The sequence below is a fragment of the Rosa chinensis genome, chromosome 2 (assembly GCF_002994745.2).
Source record: "Rosa chinensis cultivar Old Blush chromosome 2, RchiOBHm-V2, whole genome shotgun sequence".
Classification (NCBI taxonomy): Eukaryota; Viridiplantae; Streptophyta; class Magnoliopsida; order Rosales; family Rosaceae; genus Rosa; species Rosa chinensis.
In genome coordinates this window covers 1,194,329-1,213,931 of record NC_037089.1, presented here as the reverse complement: position 1 = coordinate 1,213,931, position 19,603 = coordinate 1,194,329, and the positions used below count along the sequence as shown (strand labels likewise).

General features: G+C 38.7%; 4 protein-coding genes across 4 annotated transcripts; 2 read left to right on the top strand and 2 right to left on the bottom strand.

The window, feature by feature from the left end:
* The first annotated feature begins 4,016 nt into the window (after positions 1-4,016).
* On the top strand, positions 4,017-6,780 carry LOC112189111 (trafficking protein particle complex subunit 5). The gene is made up of 8 exons (XM_024328384.2): positions 4,017-4,192; positions 4,451-4,539; positions 4,942-5,005; positions 5,408-5,485; positions 5,675-5,751; positions 5,844-5,910; positions 5,994-6,101; positions 6,371-6,780. The coding sequence occupies exons 1-8, from the start codon at positions 4,121-4,123 to the stop codon at positions 6,398-6,400; spliced, it is 585 nt and encodes a 194-aa protein (XP_024184152.1). The 5' UTR covers positions 4,017-4,120; the 3' UTR covers positions 6,401-6,780.
* Positions 6,781-8,608: 1,828 nt separating this feature from the next.
* LOC112189110 (probable CCR4-associated factor 1 homolog 6) lies at positions 8,609-9,945 on the bottom strand. The gene is made up of 2 exons (XM_024328383.2): positions 9,670-9,945; positions 8,609-9,585 (listed from the first exon to the last, which is right to left on the bottom strand). The coding sequence occupies exon 2, from the start codon at positions 9,526-9,528 to the stop codon at positions 8,704-8,706; it is 825 nt and encodes a 274-aa protein (XP_024184151.1). The 5' UTR covers positions 9,529-9,585; positions 9,670-9,945; the 3' UTR covers positions 8,609-8,703.
* A 1,505-nt stretch (positions 9,946-11,450) lies between these two features.
* LOC112189214 (replication termination factor 2) lies at positions 11,451-12,977 on the bottom strand. The gene has a single exon (XM_024328502.2). The coding sequence runs from the start codon at positions 12,829-12,831 to the stop codon at positions 11,686-11,688; it is 1,146 nt and encodes a 381-aa protein (XP_024184270.1). The 5' UTR covers positions 12,832-12,977; the 3' UTR covers positions 11,451-11,685.
* A 1,974-nt stretch (positions 12,978-14,951) lies between these two features.
* Positions 14,952-17,212, top strand: LOC112185197 (40S ribosomal protein S12). Its single transcript, XM_024323402.2, has 5 exons — positions 14,952-15,083; positions 15,493-15,527; positions 16,242-16,542; positions 16,740-16,805; positions 16,923-17,212. Exons 2-5 carry the CDS (start codon positions 15,520-15,522, stop codon positions 16,980-16,982), a joined length of 435 nt encoding a protein of 144 aa, XP_024179170.1. The 5' UTR covers positions 14,952-15,083; positions 15,493-15,519; the 3' UTR covers positions 16,983-17,212.
* The last annotated feature ends 2,391 nt before the right edge of the window (positions 17,213-19,603 follow it).

Sequence of the window (19,603 nt, the reverse complement as noted above, 5' to 3'; positions counted from 1 at the left end):
TAGCCGGCACTTTGGCCGTCAACTCCTTCCCCATTTTGAATCCCAATCTTTCCGGGCCAGTCCATGGCCCGATGGTCTCTCCCGAGTTCGGCGACGGTCTGAGCAGATGTAACTACGGCCGAGGAGGCGGGTCCACGATGGAGATAGAGTCGAGGCTGCAGACGAGAGAGAGAGAGAGAGAGAGAGAGAGAGAGAGAGAGAGAGAGAGAGAGAGAGAGAGAGAGAGAGAGAGAGAGAGAGAGAGAGAGAGAGAGAGAGAGAATGAACACTAGGGAAGAGAAAAAAAAATAGAAAAAAATGAATTAGATAAAACAAAAATGGATTAAAATATGAAATGATGAAAATATCCTTTAACTCTTAGTTTTTGTAACGGAGCTAACGGCTCCAGGTACCAATCTTCGGTCGGGATTCGAATGTAAGGTACCGTTCTGATATTTTCTGAACGTGAGGTACTGAAGTTTAGAATCGGGCAAAGGTCAGGTACTGTACGGATGATTTTCCCTCTACAAAACTTTCCACCAATTATATAAATTTGAAAATAATGTAAGTTTTGTAGTACATTAACAATATCGATACATCAATGTAGACTAACTTTCTATAATAGTAGACTTACTTGTTACAGTTGTAAATCAACTCGAGATAATACTAAACTTATGTCACGCCCCCGATTTTACACACATGAAAATCCATATATATAATCCCATAATTATACATGCGTGAATGTTCAGTCATCAATACAAATACCTGAAACATCTTTCCTCTATAACAAGTACATAATGATGCCCTAAAACCATCCGAGTTAATATGCACTCGCTCCATAGAGTCATATATTACACAAATTTACGAATTAAATTGTCATCACAAAATAAAGCGTAAATACTCCTCAGAGCTTACTGCATAGCGGAAGTCATAACAATGGCAAAGCCAACAAAATTTGCTTCCTAACCGTTCAGCTGCCTGTAGCTACCTCAGCTTCAGCCACGATTTTCCCGACCTGCAGGATTAACCCCTACACCAAAAGAATGGTGCACCGGGTTTCCACACAACAAAACCTGGTAAGCTTATGAAAGCTCGTATGAGTAACTCATGAACATCAATCAACAACTCACATCAATCTACTTAAGGAAACATGCAGCCATGATTCCTTCTAACATTCCATATCCTTTCCAAAGAAAGGACAACATGAGTCACCGCTATGACCATGCTCTATTTGCTAACTTAACCATCAAGTAGCAATTCAAGTCTCATCTAGACAATTAAAGAAGAATGCCGTCGGAACTCTCCTTTAAGCTGCATACCTATGAGTCTCAAGCAACCTCGACCGTTACTCCCATAAGTTATCATGGCAGATAAACTAGAACTCTATTGAAATTGTAATCACTCGTCCTACCAAGGACGTGATTACCTATTTCCTACCTTGATCACCATCTGCGATCAGTCACCATCTATGATATATGATTTCAGACTCCGTCTGGTCAGGAAATCAACATCAAGGTCGCCATCTGCAACCTGTCACCATCTGTGACATATGATCTTTAGACCCCATCTGGTCTCAGCTCAACCATTGATCATCATCTGTCACCATCTGTGACTCATGATCTTTAGACCCCATCTGGTCATGAAATCAAATATCAAGGTCACCGTCTGCAACCTGTCACTATCTGTGATCTATCATCATCTGTGACATAAGATCTTCTTAGACCCTATCTGGTCTTAAGGTCAACGTTAAATAAGTCGCATCTGACTTAAAAACGTTACAACATCTAGTTTCGGTTTTCCTAATCCATGCTCACCATCTGTGACCCTTGGTACAAAGACCAATACATCTAAAATGAGTCACGCTTGACTCAAGAATGTAACATCAAGCTCAATACTTTTCAAACAATAGAAAACATCTTTTCTACAATATCGTTTCCTGAAAAGTCATATTCAACAATAATATGAACACCATCAAGCATATTATTATTCATCACAATCATCCACAAGGATATATATATATTTCATCTAAATATATATATGTAGTCACTCGCTCAGGAATGCCTACTAATATCAACTATAGTTTGCAGTTAATTAATTAACGCTAAAACAATAATGGTACTTCTGTTCATAAAGATTCTTGTGAGATTTACTCACCTCGAACTCCTACTGCGTCTTCAACAAAACACAAAGCCGCCAATTCACAAATAATCGTCCACTGTACTTCGTCAAGTACCTATTCACATACGTTTCCAAATTTAGTGACGATTTACATTTGATTTAAGTTCGAAACCCCCTGTCTTGAACTAAAACCCCCAAAGTGGCGCCAATCGAGGCAAAACCACATCCGAGACCTCCCAAAGTCTTCGGAATACGTCCACGATCGATGTGACCAAACCACAAGTCGATCGGACGCTCGAATCCTCACAGATCGAATAAATCGATCGGTATGAAACTGTAAAAATCATAACAATTTCATACGAACTCCAAAATTTGCATATTATATATCGAAACGCTCGTATCAACGACTAGAACATATATAATACCACAAACAGTCCCATACATGGCCGGAACACCGCCGAAACGCTACCACAGGCGGTGGCGCACCGCCGCCGGCCAAAACTCAATATTTCACAAAACTCCCAACATCAAAAAGCTTCATCTACTCATGCTTATGAACTTTCATAACTGGATCGAAGTCAGAAAACAAGCATAAGGGATCGAAAACTACCTCACAAGCTTTGGATTGTTGCTCAAACTGAGTTGAACCGATTTCCACGTAAATCGATCAAAACAAACACCATAGATCGATCAGGAAGCCTATTCTGAACTCAACCAAGGAAGCATGAAGCCGTGAAGTCGCTGGAGTTGTGTTTTCCAGCCAGGTCCGAAAACACTAACTGCACGGCCTTGCAGCGCTGCACACGGTGGATCTCGTCGCTAGAGAACACCACAGGGACGACCGGGAAGAGGAGGCGAACCTGTCTGGAAAGTTTCGTCGCCGGAGACAGCCGTAGTCCGCCGGAAAAGTCGGGTCGGGTCGACCGGTTTCGGGTCGGGTCAGACAGAAATCTTCGATACCGAAGACCGAGAGAGAAGAGAGAGAGAGAGAGGAAGGTTTCCGGAAAAGGAAATGAGGAAAATGAAAATAATTTCTGATTTCCCCTATTTATACTAAAACAGAAACTTCTTCCGATAGCCATAACTTCCTCATACGAACTCCGATTTACGCATTCCGCATGTCCACGAACTCGTATCGACGCGCTCTACAACTTTCGTAAGGAAGTTTTCCGAGAATCCCAACATATAAAAAGTCAAACTTCACATGACCCCCTAAAAAGTGAAATTCAAATATTTATACGTACGAAAACCATTCCACTCCACATACAACCTACGAATAAAGCATACTAACAATCATTCGTACAACTGGTCCATTATTAAATACCAAATTTAAATAACAGAAAACCAAGTCATCACAACTTATATATATGAAATTGATTTATTTGATCCCTTGTTACATTGAGATAGTACAGACAAATTACATTCATATGGGTTTTGTTTTGACACTAGTTGAGTACTCAACTTTGTTCTTATAATTAGTTGAGATGCATTGAAAATAGTATGCACTACATGCATTCTTTTTCCGATCTATAGGTACGCATTAGGTACAAAATTCTTTGTTTAGGCTTTCTGTCCCCCTACAGTAATTTGTTTCTCCTCTTCGTGGTAAAGGTGTGCGTAACTAGCCTGTCGGCCATCCGCCATCATATCAAACTAAGGAACAAAAAATGTACCTGACATTAAACATCAGAGTAAAATGTAAATGTTAAAGTGGAGTACCGAAACTAATTTCTCGATATTCTTTTTTAAGTTTTTCCACTCGCATCTTTTGAAGTGTAAAATTTACTTTTATCGGGTAATGCAAAAAAGGATTCATATTTAAAGCCTCCAAAAATGAAATTAACCCCAAAGCACAAAAGTTACGAAAGCAAACAGTAAAAAAGCAATGACAATAAGGAATGAGATGGTGAAACTAGAGAGTGAATACTCAATACACCACTGAAACTTGTGAAAGACTCGTGCTTTCGAAATCGGATCCGCACGACCTCCATCTCTGTTTATTCCAAAACCAAAGAGGAGAAGAATGATCGGAGTCGGAAAGATGAAGCAGTACTCTAACGTCCTCGACAGGCCTCTCAGCAAAGGAAAACAAGAGGTCTTCTCTCTCTAGCTCATTCACTTTTTGTTTCGTTATGTATCAAATTACTTAATCCCCGAACTAAAGGGGTGTGATTTTAATGGATCTCTGTGTGTTGGGTACTCGATTTTTGGGTAAAGATCGAAACTTTGTATTGAATTGACCTTAATTTGAGTGATGAGGAACTGGGTTTTTCTGTTTTATTCAATTTTAAGGTGTTTGTGATTTGGGGCTTTTGATTTGGTTGTTGATTTTGGGGTTTGATGCTTGTTTCAGGTGAGTTTGAGTGCTTTTGCGTTCTTGTTTTCGGAGCTGGTGCAGTACAATCAGACACAGGTTGACAACATTGCCGAGCTAGAAAGAAGGTGATTCACATTCTTGGTATTTTGGTTGCTTTGTTATGTGCTCATGTGCATTCGAATTTGGTTTGTTTTAGGGGATCTATTGGATTTCTGAGACAAATGTGAAAGAATGGAAGTTCCATTATATGCAGTATTCTCTAAGCTCTAGCTTACTCTTTCACCTGAAAATGAATTTCTGTCATTAAGTTTAGATCGCTGTGCTACTATCGTTTGGTAATTGAGTACCAAAAAATTCATTGTTCAGAATCTTTTACTTTAAGTGAAGAAAGCAAGGATGTTGGGAGTTGGTGTGACAGAAAGCAAAGACAATTTCTTTCCTCATTGCTTTACATTGACTTCTTTTGAAATACTATTTTGAAAATTTTATGGAACGAAATTTGAACATGTTTATGCACAATGGAGCAGGCTGGAAGATGCAGGCTATGCTGTTGGAGCTCGAGTTCTGGAGCTCCTTTGCCATAGGGATAAGGTATGACTTCTAGTTCTTGAACAGAAATATGTTTGAGTGAATAGACCCTTTAATTCATTTTGGCTGTAAACTAGGAAATTGAAGGCAGATGTCCACTTTTTGGGTTTGTAAGATGTTATCTATCTATAAATTGCTTCTATCTAGATGACTGTTGCATTGGTTGTTTTGTAAGCAAAATTCTAGGTTAATGAAGAGATTGCAGATAATTGTTAATGCACTTCTGCATCTTCTTGAATTGTGATCTCCTAATGTCATCTTCATGTTTTGGAACCTAGAACCCTAATTGTCCATAATAAATTCAATGAGTTTATCAATATAGCTTATTTACGAGTGTAGGCTGTGAGACTGCACAGGTGCTTAATTCAACAAAAATGTTGTGCTGATGTTTCTTTGTTGCTATAGGGAAACAGAAGGGAGACACGACTGTTGGGTATCCTGTCTTTTGTGCATAGCACAGTATGGAAGGTGTTATTCGGAAAGGTGAGTGGATAAACTCTACTGAACTCCAAAAAAAACACACACACACACACACACACGTGATGATACACACATGCATACCTATGGATATGCATGTACAAGTGTATGTCCGTTCTACTTCTACCTATACACATGAAAGTCCGTGATGTGCTTAAACCTAGTGTTCACTGGTTGTTGATGGATGCAAATTAGGTAGCTGATTCACTAGAGAAAGGCACTGAACATGAAGACGAGTACATGATTAGCGAGAAGGAACTCCTTGTGAACAGGTAACAGTTTAAGCAGTAAAGTGAAATTATACCACGTATTGTGAAATTTGTCTGTCGCTTTCAATTAAAGTCTCACCAACTTTTGGTTGTAGATTTATTTCGATTCCAAAAGACATGGGAACATTTAATTGTGGAGCATTTGTTGCTGGAATTGTAAGGGTAAGTGCTACTCTCTTTCTTCCTTATCATTTCCTTCATCCAGTTCTTATAAGGTCTCATTGTCATTTTCTTTTACTATGAAGGGTGTTTTGGATGGTGCTGGTTTTCCAGCTGTGGTAACAGCTCATTTTGTACCAGTGGAAGGTCAGCAACGACCTCGGACAACCATTTTGATAAAATTTGCTGAAGAGGTGACTATTCACTTTTTCTGAATTAGTATTTTATGCACAAACATTGGAGTTTCAAATGCACGGGTGGTTGGATGTATTTCAGTTAGATTTGATGGGAGTCGACGTGCCAATTGTGTGTCCGCTGGCCTTGTGCATTTGAAAGTCCATTAAATTTAATCTCGTTTGATGTTCCATTTTTGCAATTTGTTTACATTTCTTACTCTTGTGTGGCCATGTAGTAGCTTTGGTTTTGAGGTTCCATTTCTGTATGATTCTTTTTCCACTGCAAGGTACTACGAAGGGAAGCAAGGTTGGGTTGATGTTAAGGCCACGATCATCATATCTTACTTTTCTCTAAAGCTCCTCCTTATTATGATTAAAAATGGTGGTCTTACATTTGGGTTGTCAAGCAAGTGACTTTTCACCTCGAATCATATGAATCATACTTGTGTAAGCTATTTCACAATGCTGATTTGAAAGTAGTGACAATTGTAATTTGTAAGCGTAGCTGTGATCCAATCAGGAGTGAAGTAAAAAAAGAACAAGAAGAGTTATTTGTTTCTGGTAGGAACTCCAAATGATTTATGGCCTTGTGGTTAAGCTGCAGAATGTGGAATACTACTTCAATCATCCACAATCTCCTCTTATGTATTTAATCTGTGTTGGTGCGGAAGATTATAATTGGCTTGTTATATTCTCATAAATGCACGCCTCTACTTCAGTTGGTGATAGAACTGAAGCAGATGGCAATGTTTTTAGGATTTGCATCCGCTTAATGACCGTTTATAGAGCAAATAATAGTCAGAGTTTAACCAGCAGGATGAGCATTTAAGGAGAAACTAACATCAAGTAGCAGGTGCTTTCTTGAATTAAAATAGCCATGATCAGAAAGGATTTTCACTCCTGTTGGAGGTGAAAAATTATGTAGAGGAGTTTAACCCAACAATTAATGCAAACTGGAGCGGGAGCTGACCTAGGAACAATTGAGAAGCTTCCCTCGAGCGTTTGATCTGGAGTTTGACCGTCGGCTCCGGGAGAACAGGGGGGTACCTGCAGAAAACCCTCTGATACTTAATTCAGTACGTTTTTTAGTAGTGGAGTAGAAAGAGTTGGAATGAGATGGTTTACCTGGACGTCGAGCCTCCTTTATATAGGCGATGACTTACTTGGGGAACAAAGCCGCCATTATTTCTGCTTTGATGGCTGCATTTATTTACACATTTATGATGACAATTATTGTTGCACTAATAACAGTTAATCATTGCGTACGTACGACCTTCATTCATTGCGTATTTATGATAGTCATTCATTGTGCACTTATAATCATAATCATTATGCGTAGTTATTGTCGTAATAATCGCCGCATTTATAACTGAAATTTAACGTCATACTAACTATGAAGTTAATCACCTTAATTGCAGGCCCAACAGAATTTGACCACTCCCACAACTCCCCAAATATATGTTTCCTTGTCAAACACTAAATTGGATGTTATCCCTCCTCAAATCTCAGAGGTAGACCTGCAGCCGGCCATGTGACCTTAAAGAAACACAATGGCTGACCATAAAATGGTGTCTTATCAGTGTACACTAAACGAAAGATACGCTTGGCTTCTATCCCTATATCCATCCATCTATAATGGATCATTAGCATCTATGAACTCAGCTTTAGTGAAACAAGAAGTTATCGCAGCATTATTCACAACTCTGACTTTTGTTGAGGCATTGTGCCCTCAGAGCAAGAAATTGCAAAAAGCACATAATAGGAGGAGCAATCTTAAACACCTCACATGTTAGTTTATACTAGCAGTAGAAACCATGCCAACATTTTGCAAATCCTAGTCAAATTGTCATCAGTATTCACTGATAATTATATAATGATATCAGAGAAAACTGCAGAAAACATAGATAGAGAATGGAGTATGAAACTACAGACTATGTTAGATTCATCAGGCACTAAACAATAACAGTACTAATGCTCCGAATTGGTGCACAAAACATATAAAATTTCAAAAACATTATGGAACTGATCAACTTGGTGAGCATACACAACTAGAGGCCAGATACAGTAAACTTAAATAACCTGAAGCAAGCACCGGATAGTAGAAACAGTTCACTAGTTAAATTTCCTGCCATCTCCAGCAGTTAAATATCTCAGTTTGCAACAAAACTGATCAATATCTTTTCACTTTCAAGCGATCAATATCTTTTCACTTTCAAGCTTTATAAGTTTAAACCAAAAAAAAAAAGTAGAGGACTTTGTCTAATTCTTAAAAGCTGGTAACAAAATAAAGCAGTTCATGAAAACAAAGGGTTCCAATCATTTTCCTTTCTTTCTCCAGTTTTCTCCTAAAGCAAAAACTGAAAATAAAAAAAAGAAGCGCTTTGAGGAAAATAAAGACAGTTCAGTTTAGCACCTGCTGCGGGGAATGCGCAAATCCCAAGAAAGACAATGGAATTTGAATCATAACCTCTAATAGCTACAAGCAGTTAAATATCCATAAGAGCAAAACATAACAAGAGAAAATATAACATAAGAGAATACAGAATCATTGCAACAGGCACGCACTTGTATTCTAACAACACTCAGTTATTTTTATTAATATATTTTTTTTTTTTCATTTTTAATGAGAATCCTGTCCATCCTCAATACCAAGACCATACAAAACACCAGCATATTTCTCAGGAGACCCACTAAAGAAACTCTTTTTCAATTTCATGAAGGTAGAACTGGTAAGTAAACTATCAGAACCAGCTTGGTGAGAAATGCCAACTCTCTCCACATCTAACAGCTCTGCCAGCTTGTTCAACCCACCATGAAGGCTGTTGCAGAACCTCATCAGATGCTTAACATCATAAATCGTCGGGAAGTACAAATTGATCACATCAAAGAACTCTGTCTGCGACTCTGGAAGGGCTTTGCAGGTAAGCAGCTTGAGCAAGTAGCCGAAATCATATGCACTATGGAATGTCACCCAAACCACATTTTCATTCAGCACAATGCCAGAGGTCATCAACAGCTCAGTGAACTTACGAGCATCGACACCCTTCTCATTGTTCTTCGTGAAATCCATTCCGCTGTGGGACAATAACTCAATCGAATCCAGAGCATACATATCCTCATTAAAATCAAAGTCGCAGAAATTGAACTGCCACACACAGTACTTGTCAGTTCCACAGGTGGGCAGCTTCCCATTCTCATCCGAAAACGTGAGACCCAGCTGAATCAACTTCAACAGGTCTACATTGGACTTAAGGGTCTGATAATTATAATCAAAAGTGTTCTTGAAAGTCCCCAAGGGACGCAAAATGATACCCGGAAACTCTGTATCCATAGCTATATAAGGGTAATCGTCTACGATATTCCGAATCAATTCAAACTCCACATCAAGATTATCGTTCCAAACTTCCCTAATGTGAACTGAATCACTCTTCAGCAAAAAAGACATTTTCCTTGACACAAATTGAAGCAGATAACCAAGCCCAGATGAGCAAAAACCATAAATCTGCATAGGAATCCAAGAAAACCAAAATCAAAATCTGAAACCCTATAAATCAATCCTGAAAATCAAGAAGGTGCGAGAACTCACCTCAACAATTAACGACTTGGGCGTCTCAGAAATGAAACGGTTGAAGCGAAACGAGGGTTTCCCCTGAAAGATTTGGTGATTAGGTTGAAGAAGATTTTAGGGTTTTTGAGGGTTTTAGTTAGGGAAAAGGGTTTTACGTCGTTTTGGGATAAAGCGCTGTAAAAAAGCCTTTCCTTGCTTACATTGGAACAGCAAGGAAGAGCTACTATTGAGGTAAATGGGAGAGAGAACCTGATGGTGAGTTGGGGTTTATATATGCCTTTACTTCACATTTCTTGTCCATTTTGCCCTTCTAATTTCCGTGTCCATTTGAGGACAGGATTCAGAACACTGACGTGTAGTTGCAATAACATAAATAGACGGTTGGATATCAAAGAGGTTGACTACATATCAAAGGCTGAGATGTATTACTGGAGCATAGAATAACTTTCTATTAATTTCATGTTTTCATTTTCTCTATGATATTTATTTTTAGTACTAAGAGTGTCGCTTATTTCAAACTCGGAATCTCTTTCAATAAAAGGGAGGTTAAAATAGAAGTAAACACTCTCCGGAACCGGGGGGTTTTTGATCGGAACGAATATTCTTGAAAGTGGAAGCAACATGATATCTAGGATTCTAGGAGATGGGAAGTAGTTGTAACCAGTCCATTAGATTGCTTTGCTTTTGCTTTGTCTGCATTTGAACGATTCACTGCTATTTCGGCGTGATATTTTTGGATTTTGGTTGGATTTGGAAATGCCTCCAATATGTGAAATACACAACTACACAAGTGAAAGTTGTAGATAACTGAAGGAGTCGAGGAGATGGAAGGGCTAAGGCCAACCACTTCATAGCACTTAGCTTATAGCACCAGGCAATTCAAATTCAGACAACTTTAAGTATATCATTCAGAAGCTTGTCTCCGTCCAGTGAATAAGTCCTCATGTGTTTCAAATCAAGTTCCCCATCTCCTTCTACGGCTGTTTGGTCCAGTTCTTCTTCTTTGAACTCCCAAACGATTAGCTGAGGGTCGTTGTTTAAACAACTGTCCTCACACAACTGCAGACTTCGTTGCATAAACCGCAGACATCCTTTGCAATAGTTTGCATACACCAATGTCACCATCAGGACCATTAATTTCATCTAAATGATAGCGGTCATCAATATCAGGATTCACCATTAGTACTAGAAGTCTAGAACTAGTACTGCTGTAGCTTTTGTTGTTGTTCATGAAAAATGGACCCTGCCAAAGCAGCACACCCTGAGCATTCCAATTGTAGCAAAACCCAAAATCAGTACAATATGTATCCAGTTATCCACCCAATCTGGACAAGAATTCTCATAACCCTGTACCTAACTCTGCATTAATCTTAATCTTAATCAGGTCAAACTGGAAAAGTAATTATAACCCAACTAGGATTAGGAACACATCCAGAAAACCCAATCAAACTATGACTAACTAACATAACCCAAATAGGAAATGTAATCTAGTTTACCCATCTACACCGAAAGTATGCCACAGGTCTCCTGTTGGCCAATATGAACAGCTAAATAGAAACAATCAAAAGAACAGGATAATGGTGCTCAACAACCCTACAGTATCAAGCCTATACAGATTGACAGCTTTTGCTACTTACATTAGGCTCTTCAAGTTTAAATGCCTGGTCTACAATACTATCAAGAAACCAAAAATATGTTTTCTAAGGATGAACAGTACAGCTCCTGCAAATGCCACTGATATGTTGCAGGAAGTAAAATCTTTCAGTACTGCAGGAAAAAAAAGGTTTGAAAAATGTAACTATAGGAAGTATGAATCATCTGCTATTTATTGCTAGAAGCATAATCAACAAAATTCGAACTAATATTGTACATCAAGTGATTATATTTTCTAACAAACAACAGCAAGCCAATTCAGAGCATTTAATCGGAAAATATCAAACTTTCCAAATTTCCATCAAAGATGAACTACAAATTACAACAAATTCAGGAATCAAGACCAAAATCACATTACAAATATGTCATCGCTACCCTCAATCAGTTTCTACCAAGTGGGAGAGATCTACAAGAATATGTCTCCTTAAACTTCTTCTTGCTCGACGAAGTGAAAATCGAAGCATACACTTCCTTAGTAGCATTAGCTGGGGCTGCATCCCCTGCCTTAAACTTCTTCACCGCAGGACCATTACTCACACCCTTCACATTCTCCCCACCATTCCCAACCTTTCCATTCCCCTCCACCTTCGCCGAAGCCTTCTCCACACCCTTCACATCAATGCCATGCTTCGTACCACTCAACCTCGAACCCTCCACACCCTCCTCCTCCGCATTCCCAACCCCCTCCCCATTTTTCGTCTTCTTCACCTTCTTCCCCCTTGATTTCGCCTTCTCAGACTCCATCCTCTCCCTCAGTGCCGCGACCTCCTCCTCATTCCCATTTATCACAATCTTATCCTCCTCCGAAAACCCCACATGACACACAAGGCAAGCCGAGGACTTCACCTCCTTCAATGCCTTTGCACTCAACACATGCCCGCAACTCCTCAACGCCAGAAACTTAGACTTCCCATTAAACTCCAGCCCCGTAATGGGGCACTGAAACCTCGGTCCGGTGGCCGTGGCCTGAGACTCCGATTCGGGCAAGTTAATCGAAGTAAAATGCACAGGAACCATGTCCCTTAAACCCTTAATGTGCCCGAAAGCTTTCGGCACCTTCTTCCCCAACAAGGCCTCAACCAGAGGCTCCTTATTGAACACATTCCCAAGCAAATCCACAACGCAAGGATCCTTCAATGGCTCATTGGAAAGCGCGCAGTTCAGAAACTTGGAGAGTCTCTGCTCGTACGGGTCGACCTTATCGGGCTTTTTCTCGGCGTACATGTTGAGATAGCAATCCCTCGACTCGGCCCCGGTGGCGCCGCCATCGCCGCCTCCGCCGGGAGCTCTGAATTGCAAAATTAGGGTCGAAAGGGGAGAAATTTCGGAACTGAGAAGCGGGGTGGAGTCGAATAAGGGCTTTCCATTGAGGGTGAAGTAGAGGGAGGGAAGGGTTTGGGAGAAAAGAGAAAGCTTGAGGTGGTAGAGAGTTGGGGTTTGAATTGGGGATAGGGTTAGGGTTTGGGTTGGGATTTGGAGTTGTGGGGATTCGAGGAAGATTTGGAAAGTTTGGGGCTTGGAATGCATGGTGGGTTTGATTTGGGAAGGGTCTGTGAAATTGAACTTAGGGTTTTGATGTTGAAGAAGCTGGGATCGTTGGAAGAACTGGAATGAATTGGGATTGTTGAGGAGTTGGGAATTTGGGGATTTATATGTTTTGTTTGTCAGATACAGGGGAAGTCGGTGTTGCTCGCGCTAATGAATTTGGAGTTGGAATATTACACTAATTTTTATTTTAGTATTGATTTAATTTGATTTAATTTGGAGAATTACACCTTAATGAGCTTGATCTAGACACACAAAACATTTTAAGTATAACAGAACTTAGTCAAATCAAATCTTCAATTGTAATAAACTCCTTAATTGAATTTATCTGTTTCACAATTTTAACTATTAATATGAGAACTAACAAATTTTTTTTTTTTTTTGAGAATGAAAAAGTTTTATTCAAACTAACCAAAATTACAAAACATGGGAATGACCGGTGGTGGACAAGAACTCTCCACTCCAGTTTCGTTTCAAAAAAAAAAAAAAAAAAACCAGTTACGGGTCCTTCATTACCAATGACATACATGAGCCAAGAAGACCCAACCTCTAACTAACTACTCCGCCCATTACCCCGGGCTACAACTCCAGCAATAGCATGAGCCGCCATATTGAGAACTAACAAATTCCATTAACCGATTTGGTGAAAAACTTAGATAAATAATCGATGTAATATTCATTCACATCTAGAGCTCAACTCCCTAACCAACTTTTGAATTTTAGCCAGATTCCACATGTTCCATAAAGGCATAAATAAAGCCGTAACTCTCAAGACCAGCGCCAAATTTATCTAGTCATTTTCAGATATTTGTTTTGCATGGCTAAATTTGGTTTGCGAATACGACTGTCATCATTTACTAGGCAAATCGAAAATCAAAGAGAACTAGCACTGATAGTATAATTCAAAATGGTTGTTGGCATATCAATGCTAACAAATGTCACGCCTACTTAAAAACACAGCTCAAATGCAAAAAATTTAAACTAATTAAATTAACTCACTCCCTCTTGAACAACACAATATCAACTCTCTAATGATCAAGAACAAAGCTACATTTATACAGGCATTACGACTAATTTTGGTGACTACTTGCAGTCTAAAGTATTAGAGAGTTATATTGATTTCTCACTATTTAGTTAGAAAATAATTTGTATTCGGTAATTTCATTAATCAAGGCTGGAGCGTAGCCGCACCAAGCCCTCATTTAAAAAAAAAAAAAAAAAAAAACTTGTTTCGCATATAACTCAAGAGTGGTGCTACGGATCCCAAAAAGTATTACAAAATTTTAATACTAAATGAGGTGGCATATGTTATGTTATCAGCTTTTGTTTAGAAAATTAGTGAGGTGGATTTTTCATATTTCGATAATTATGTTATTTAGACACCAACAACGATACATGAATATGATTCATGTCTCATATCATTCATTGGAAATATATAAAAAGGGATGTGAAACATATGATATTAAAGTGCAGCTAGTGCTGCAATCAAAACCCAATCAATAAAAAAATCACGATGGACAAGAGGATGAACTTAAACATGCAGGGTTTAAAACATTTTAATGGCAGAGATTTGCAACAGAAAACTTCAGAGAGAGAGAGCAACTTTTGCTCATGTCATGTTATGGGTGAATGAACTGAACTTCCAATAAGATATCTGAAATAGCAATAGCAAAAAGGGATCAAGTCTGGAGATTAATTGATATGGTGAGGGTGGAGATGTGGACTGTGGAAGCGATTCCCAGAAAATGATAAGAGATTAAATTTAATTTTTTGTTTAGGCTAATTATAATATAATAAAAAATGAATAAATTCCTCCTCATTAATATATTTTTAAGGCAAAATGCTAACATGGCGTGTGCCACATCATTTGGGATCTAAATTTTGTATGAAAATTTGGGATCTCTAACATTTTAGGAGAATCCGAGAATGATTTTGAAATTCGAATAAGATAAATCTGAGAAAAATGGTCAAATGCTTGACAATAAATTTGAAAATTATTTTCCTTTTATTTTCAGTTATTTTCCAAATTTTGAAAATATTGGCTAGTAAAAAAAGAAAAGAAAAGAAAAGGCGAAGAAGGGCATCATAGTAAATTGATAGTAGGGTTTTAGGGTACTTGTTGCAAGTGGTTATAAGAACGCGAGTACTCGCCTCCTTCGCTCTCTCCTTCAGCAAAATACACAACTGCGGCCCTCAGATCTGTGCCTCCACCACCGCCACCAAACACCGTCAAGGTCAGCCGTTGACTATCTCTACCCCTTTACCTAACTTTCATGACTGTTTTTGTTTACATGCTCTGTTTCTGCTCTGAAAATTATGCATGAAAGTGAGAAAGATGTATAGGAAGTGTGTGTCTCTTCCTTTAAAGCTGTTAGATTTCATTGTGATTAGGGTTTTTGAGCACTAAAGTGAGCATCTTTTCTGGGTGCTTGTATTGTTTTTGGAACTGGGTGATGACTTGGTTTTTAAAACTAGTAACATTCGGATTAGTAACTTGGAAACTGAGACAGAATCCACTGTTGTTGTAATCGTTAGTTTGTTGTTGCTATTATTAGAATTGTTGGGTTTCGATTGTTAAGTTGTCATATATGGTTTCGGAGATGTTTGACATTGTTTTTTTTTTTGTCGTTGTAATGTGACCAGGGCTTCTGAGATTGACAGACGTGCAAGATGTCAGGGTACGTGGACAATTCTCTTTTTATTATTGTTGTCTCATTTAGTGTAGATAGGGAATACATACTAGATGTATATGTAGTGATCTTGAAAGGACTTGTTATGGATATTAAAATTGACATGTGCTATTAATCATGTTTTGCGAAAGACGGAGAGAACTTATGAATGCTAATTATGTTATATGTCAGGAAATGAAAACTAATGTTTATGAAGCCTGCATCTTGCATTCAGTCTATTGTTTAAGCTTGCTCATGGAATGTCTAGATGCTACTTTTGTTCCCTTCTTGACTATGGTACTGATATAGGCTAGTTGCGTATGTTCTGCCTCTAGGATTCAGTCCATAATTTCAGCTTGCACACGGAATGTGTGAACTCTGAATGTTAGTTTTATTCGCGTTGTGACCTATTGTATTGTTCTGAGATAGGCTAGTTGCTTTTGTTCTGCATCTAGCATTCCATGTTGTCTTGAAGAAGAAAAGAAAACTGGGTGCTTTTGCAAGTTGTACGAAGTCATTATATTCCTTGTCAGTCACCTTAAGATGTGAACTTGCACTGCAGAGCTATTATTTCTTTGTTGGTTTCTTAAGTTAGGATTTCACTTACTTGAAGGTGCTAGCATGCTGCAGTATATTTTGCATACTGTCTATAATTTCTTTATTGATATCTAGCATGCATTCTTATCTCTAATTCAACTCCATTTCATTTCATTGCTTCTACAGAGATGAAGTTGAGGTTCCCGTTCCTGCTGAGCCTGTAGCTGCTGCTCCAGCTCTAGGTGAGCCCATGGACCTCATGACAGCATTGCAACTTGTGCTTAGGAAGTCATTGGCTCATGGTGGGCTTACACGGGGCCTGCATGAAGCTGCCAAGGTCATTGAGAAGCATGCTGCACAGCTTTGTGTTTTGGCTGAGGACTGCGACCAGGCTGATTATGTTAAGCTGGTGAAGTCACTGTGTGCAGAGCATAATGTTAACCTAATGACAATTCCTAGTGCTAAAACTCTTGGAGAATGGTCTGGGGTAAGTGAAAATATTCAGTTCTTGCTTTAAAGTACTTATCTCAAATGCATCCTTATTTTGCCATTTGTATAGTTCCAGGATTAATTATAAACAAATGCATTTCCCTTCACCTGATTTTCTCTGCCATTGTATAATCTGTTACTTTTAATTATTACTTTTCTAACTTATTGTTGATCTTATCTTCTCTCTTCTCACAGCTTTGCAAGATTGATTCTGAAGGGAAGGCAAGAAAGGTCGTTGGTTGCTCTTGCGTTGTTGTCAAGGTATTATTACATTCATTTTGAGTGTGTTAATTTAGTATATTTCTGTTGTTATCTCTCGAAGCTATTTCTCTTTGTATGGTTTTTGTTTCCTTACAAGTCTTGTCTATTGTTTTGCAGGATTTTGGTGAAGATACAGAAGGCCTTCATGTTGTTCAGGAGTACGTGAAGTCCCATTAAAATCTGGAAGAGGTTGGAAATTGAGGCCCTTTTAACCCGGGGGCGTTGTTCGTTAGATAGTTATGGACCTTCCGTAGCATTGTCTGTCCCTACTTATAACATGTCCTTTCTGATTCTGAAACCATCTATTTTGGAGCATGCTATCATCTGTGTTTAACATATCCTTCAATGGAGTGATAATTTTGTTATGGATTCATTAGTGTTTTACATATCTTTGTTTGCCCCAACTAGCATCTTGTTCGTCGTCATTCATTTTAAAGTGTATGATTGAATTGGACAGTCCTATCCCCCGACTTTAGCACATCACCTATGGTGTTGTGGTCCATGAAATGCAATGCATTTTTGATTGATTAGGCAACCCTTGGAGTCTGGCTTAAGCTACACCAGGAATTCTTGTGTACCATGTTAGCTTTCAACCACTATTCTTTGTAGATGTCATTCAGGTTCTGGGTCCGAATCATCCTTGGTAACTGGGAAATTCAAATCATCCTTGGTAGCTGTGCCGACACTATCTTCCCAATAATGTGGGGGAGGGCAGCTACAGCATGTTGTAGAAGAAGCCTTGGTTCATCCACTGGTACGAGAGAAGGGATATGCTTTTGCAAGCTGCCATGTCCCATACAGTTGGTTGAGCTTTTTGAAACGGGTCTGGGTCCGATCGGGTCAAACTCCGATACGGTTTTGGTGGTTTATCGCTTTATCATCTCATTATGGGCATGCTGTCCATGACAAGGGCTTCTTATCCTTATTCCTGACCTATTCGTTATGTGCCTACCTCCCACCGAGATACAAGCTAGTTGCAACTGGCTCTGTGATGTAAGATCAGCTTTGAATCACAAAATGGGAGTCTGTCTAATCCAGATCCAGAATGGAATGGGTTCCTGGAATCTGGCTCCATGCTAAGTTTTTGTGATTTTTTCACCGAAAAAATTATGAATTACTATTAGGTATGGTTGTGTTGGTTTTTTACTATGTTAAGGTATTAAACGTGTCATAATAGACAAATTTGAATCGACCCTGTTTTATTTTATGTGGGCAATCAGACAATTTCAGAATTGTCGGCCCCCATCCCCCATGTATAGGTAGGTAGAGCGAACCAGTTGGTGCGGCATTCTTTTAATGCAAATGTAGCTAGTGCTCTTGCTCTTGCATGGCTGGTATAATAGGACGGAAGCAGCGACCTTCGAAACTTCCGCAGCAAACTTCGAAACCTCCACAACCAAAATTTCATTCCCTCCTGCATGGGAAATGTTACTGCCTATAAAAAGGATCAATGTTACTACTATTGTTGCCCAATTCAACATAATTGCTGAACTGCGTTATATCTAGTGTTTTTTACATATGATACATATTGCGAAGAAAAATAAGGAGTTGATGTTCAAATCCGCCTAAAGCTCCCCATAAAACACGTTCCATCAGACAAATTGCAGTTCACCAAGGCAAGTTACACATCAAATTACTGTGATTTAGGTATCAATAAGCTAATTACACCTATAGCTATTCTAAGACAAAACTTATTTTTCAGGACTTAAAAAGAGATAGAACATCTCATGGCCCAGCTCAGCTTCATGAAAACTGTTACTGGTTTTGAATCAATAATTGGCATAAAGTCCCAGCAGGTTTTTTTCTTCACTTTTTCCCTACTTCTTGCTTAATCTGGTAGGCAATAATTATGCATGAATTTCTTGATGTCAGTATTTTCTTCATAAGTTTTCAAGTAATGGGACTTAATATTAGGTAGGTGGCAAGCGTGGTTTATCTACTTCATATTATCCCAGGTGCAGTACTGTGACTACTACTGGTCCTCTTATTCGCCCAAGCAAAACGAACTCAGGTAGGGTTAAAGGTCCTAATCATCCTTCTATAAAATCTTTTACCCTTCATACAATATATGTTCATAATCAAGTTGGAGATAAAAAAAACGTTTCGTTCATGTAGAGGAGAAGATGAAATTGCTTTCTGATTTTCTATATTATATGTCCTTTCATGACTGATGAAGATCCTAATTTAGTCAGAGTTCAACAACGTACTTACTGGTAACACTTGGATTAATTAATTAATGGAGTCAAATTTTTGTGTTCTATATACCGTTGGCTAGCTGCCAATTATGAATGCATATGATGGCTCATGGTTTATATGTATTAAGTAGCCCGTCCCTTAACTATGATCACAAAGTGCACTAAAACATCAATATTCATTTAAGAAAAGAGCAATATTATACATAGGGTATCTCAAATATCTTGTTGCATCTTCCCGGTTATTCTTCTCATCATGTTCAGCTTTAATGGGGGCTGCTCTCATAGTTTTGCGCTCATCTAGCCCTTACCTCTAGTAGGATGTGGTTCCTTGGTTCCCCCGGATGTTCGAGCGATCTTAACTAAAAATGTCATTTTATTCATACAACGGTTGTGTTTCTTTTCAAAAAAAAAAAAAAAATTATGTATAACAATCTACCATACAATAAAAAGATTTGTTACCAAAATAATAAACTCAGAGACCTAAAGTCAATTCCAGAGTACGTAGTAGCATATGAATATTGCAAACAGTTTACCTAGAATCTAAAAGGGAGAAACAAGATTAAGCTTCACTTCGGAGAGAACGAGGCCAAGTAATTTTTGATT

What these genes read in the sequence shown, in the direction of transcription:
- LOC112189111 (XM_024328384.2), top strand. Translation starts at nt 4,121, where the DNA reads ATGATCGGAGTCGGAAAGATGAAGCAGTACTCTAACGTCCTCGACAGG. An exon ending in AAGGAACTCCTTGTGAACAG is followed by an intron (nt 5,752 to 5,843) that starts GTAACAGTTTAA and finishes TTTTGGTTGTAG; the next exon opens with ATTTATTTCGATTCCAAAAG. An exon ending in TGATAAAATTTGCTGAAGAG is followed by an intron (nt 6,102 to 6,370) that starts GTGACTATTCAC and finishes TTCCACTGCAAG; the next exon opens with GTACTACGAAGGGAAGCAAG.
- LOC112189110 (XM_024328383.2), bottom strand. Translation starts at nt 9,528, where the DNA reads ATGTCTTTTTTGCTGAAGAGTGATTCAGTTCACATTAGGGAAGTTTGG.
- LOC112189214 (XM_024328502.2), bottom strand. Translation starts at nt 12,831, where the DNA reads ATGCATTCCAAGCCCCAAACTTTCCAAATCTTCCTCGAATCCCCACAA.
- LOC112185197 (XM_024323402.2), top strand. An exon ending in CTCTTGGAGAATGGTCTGGG is followed by an intron (nt 16,543 to 16,739) that starts GTAAGTGAAAAT and finishes CTCTTCTCACAG; the next exon opens with CTTTGCAAGATTGATTCTGA. An exon ending in GCTCTTGCGTTGTTGTCAAG is followed by an intron (nt 16,806 to 16,922) that starts GTATTATTACAT and finishes ATTGTTTTGCAG; the next exon opens with GATTTTGGTGAAGATACAGA.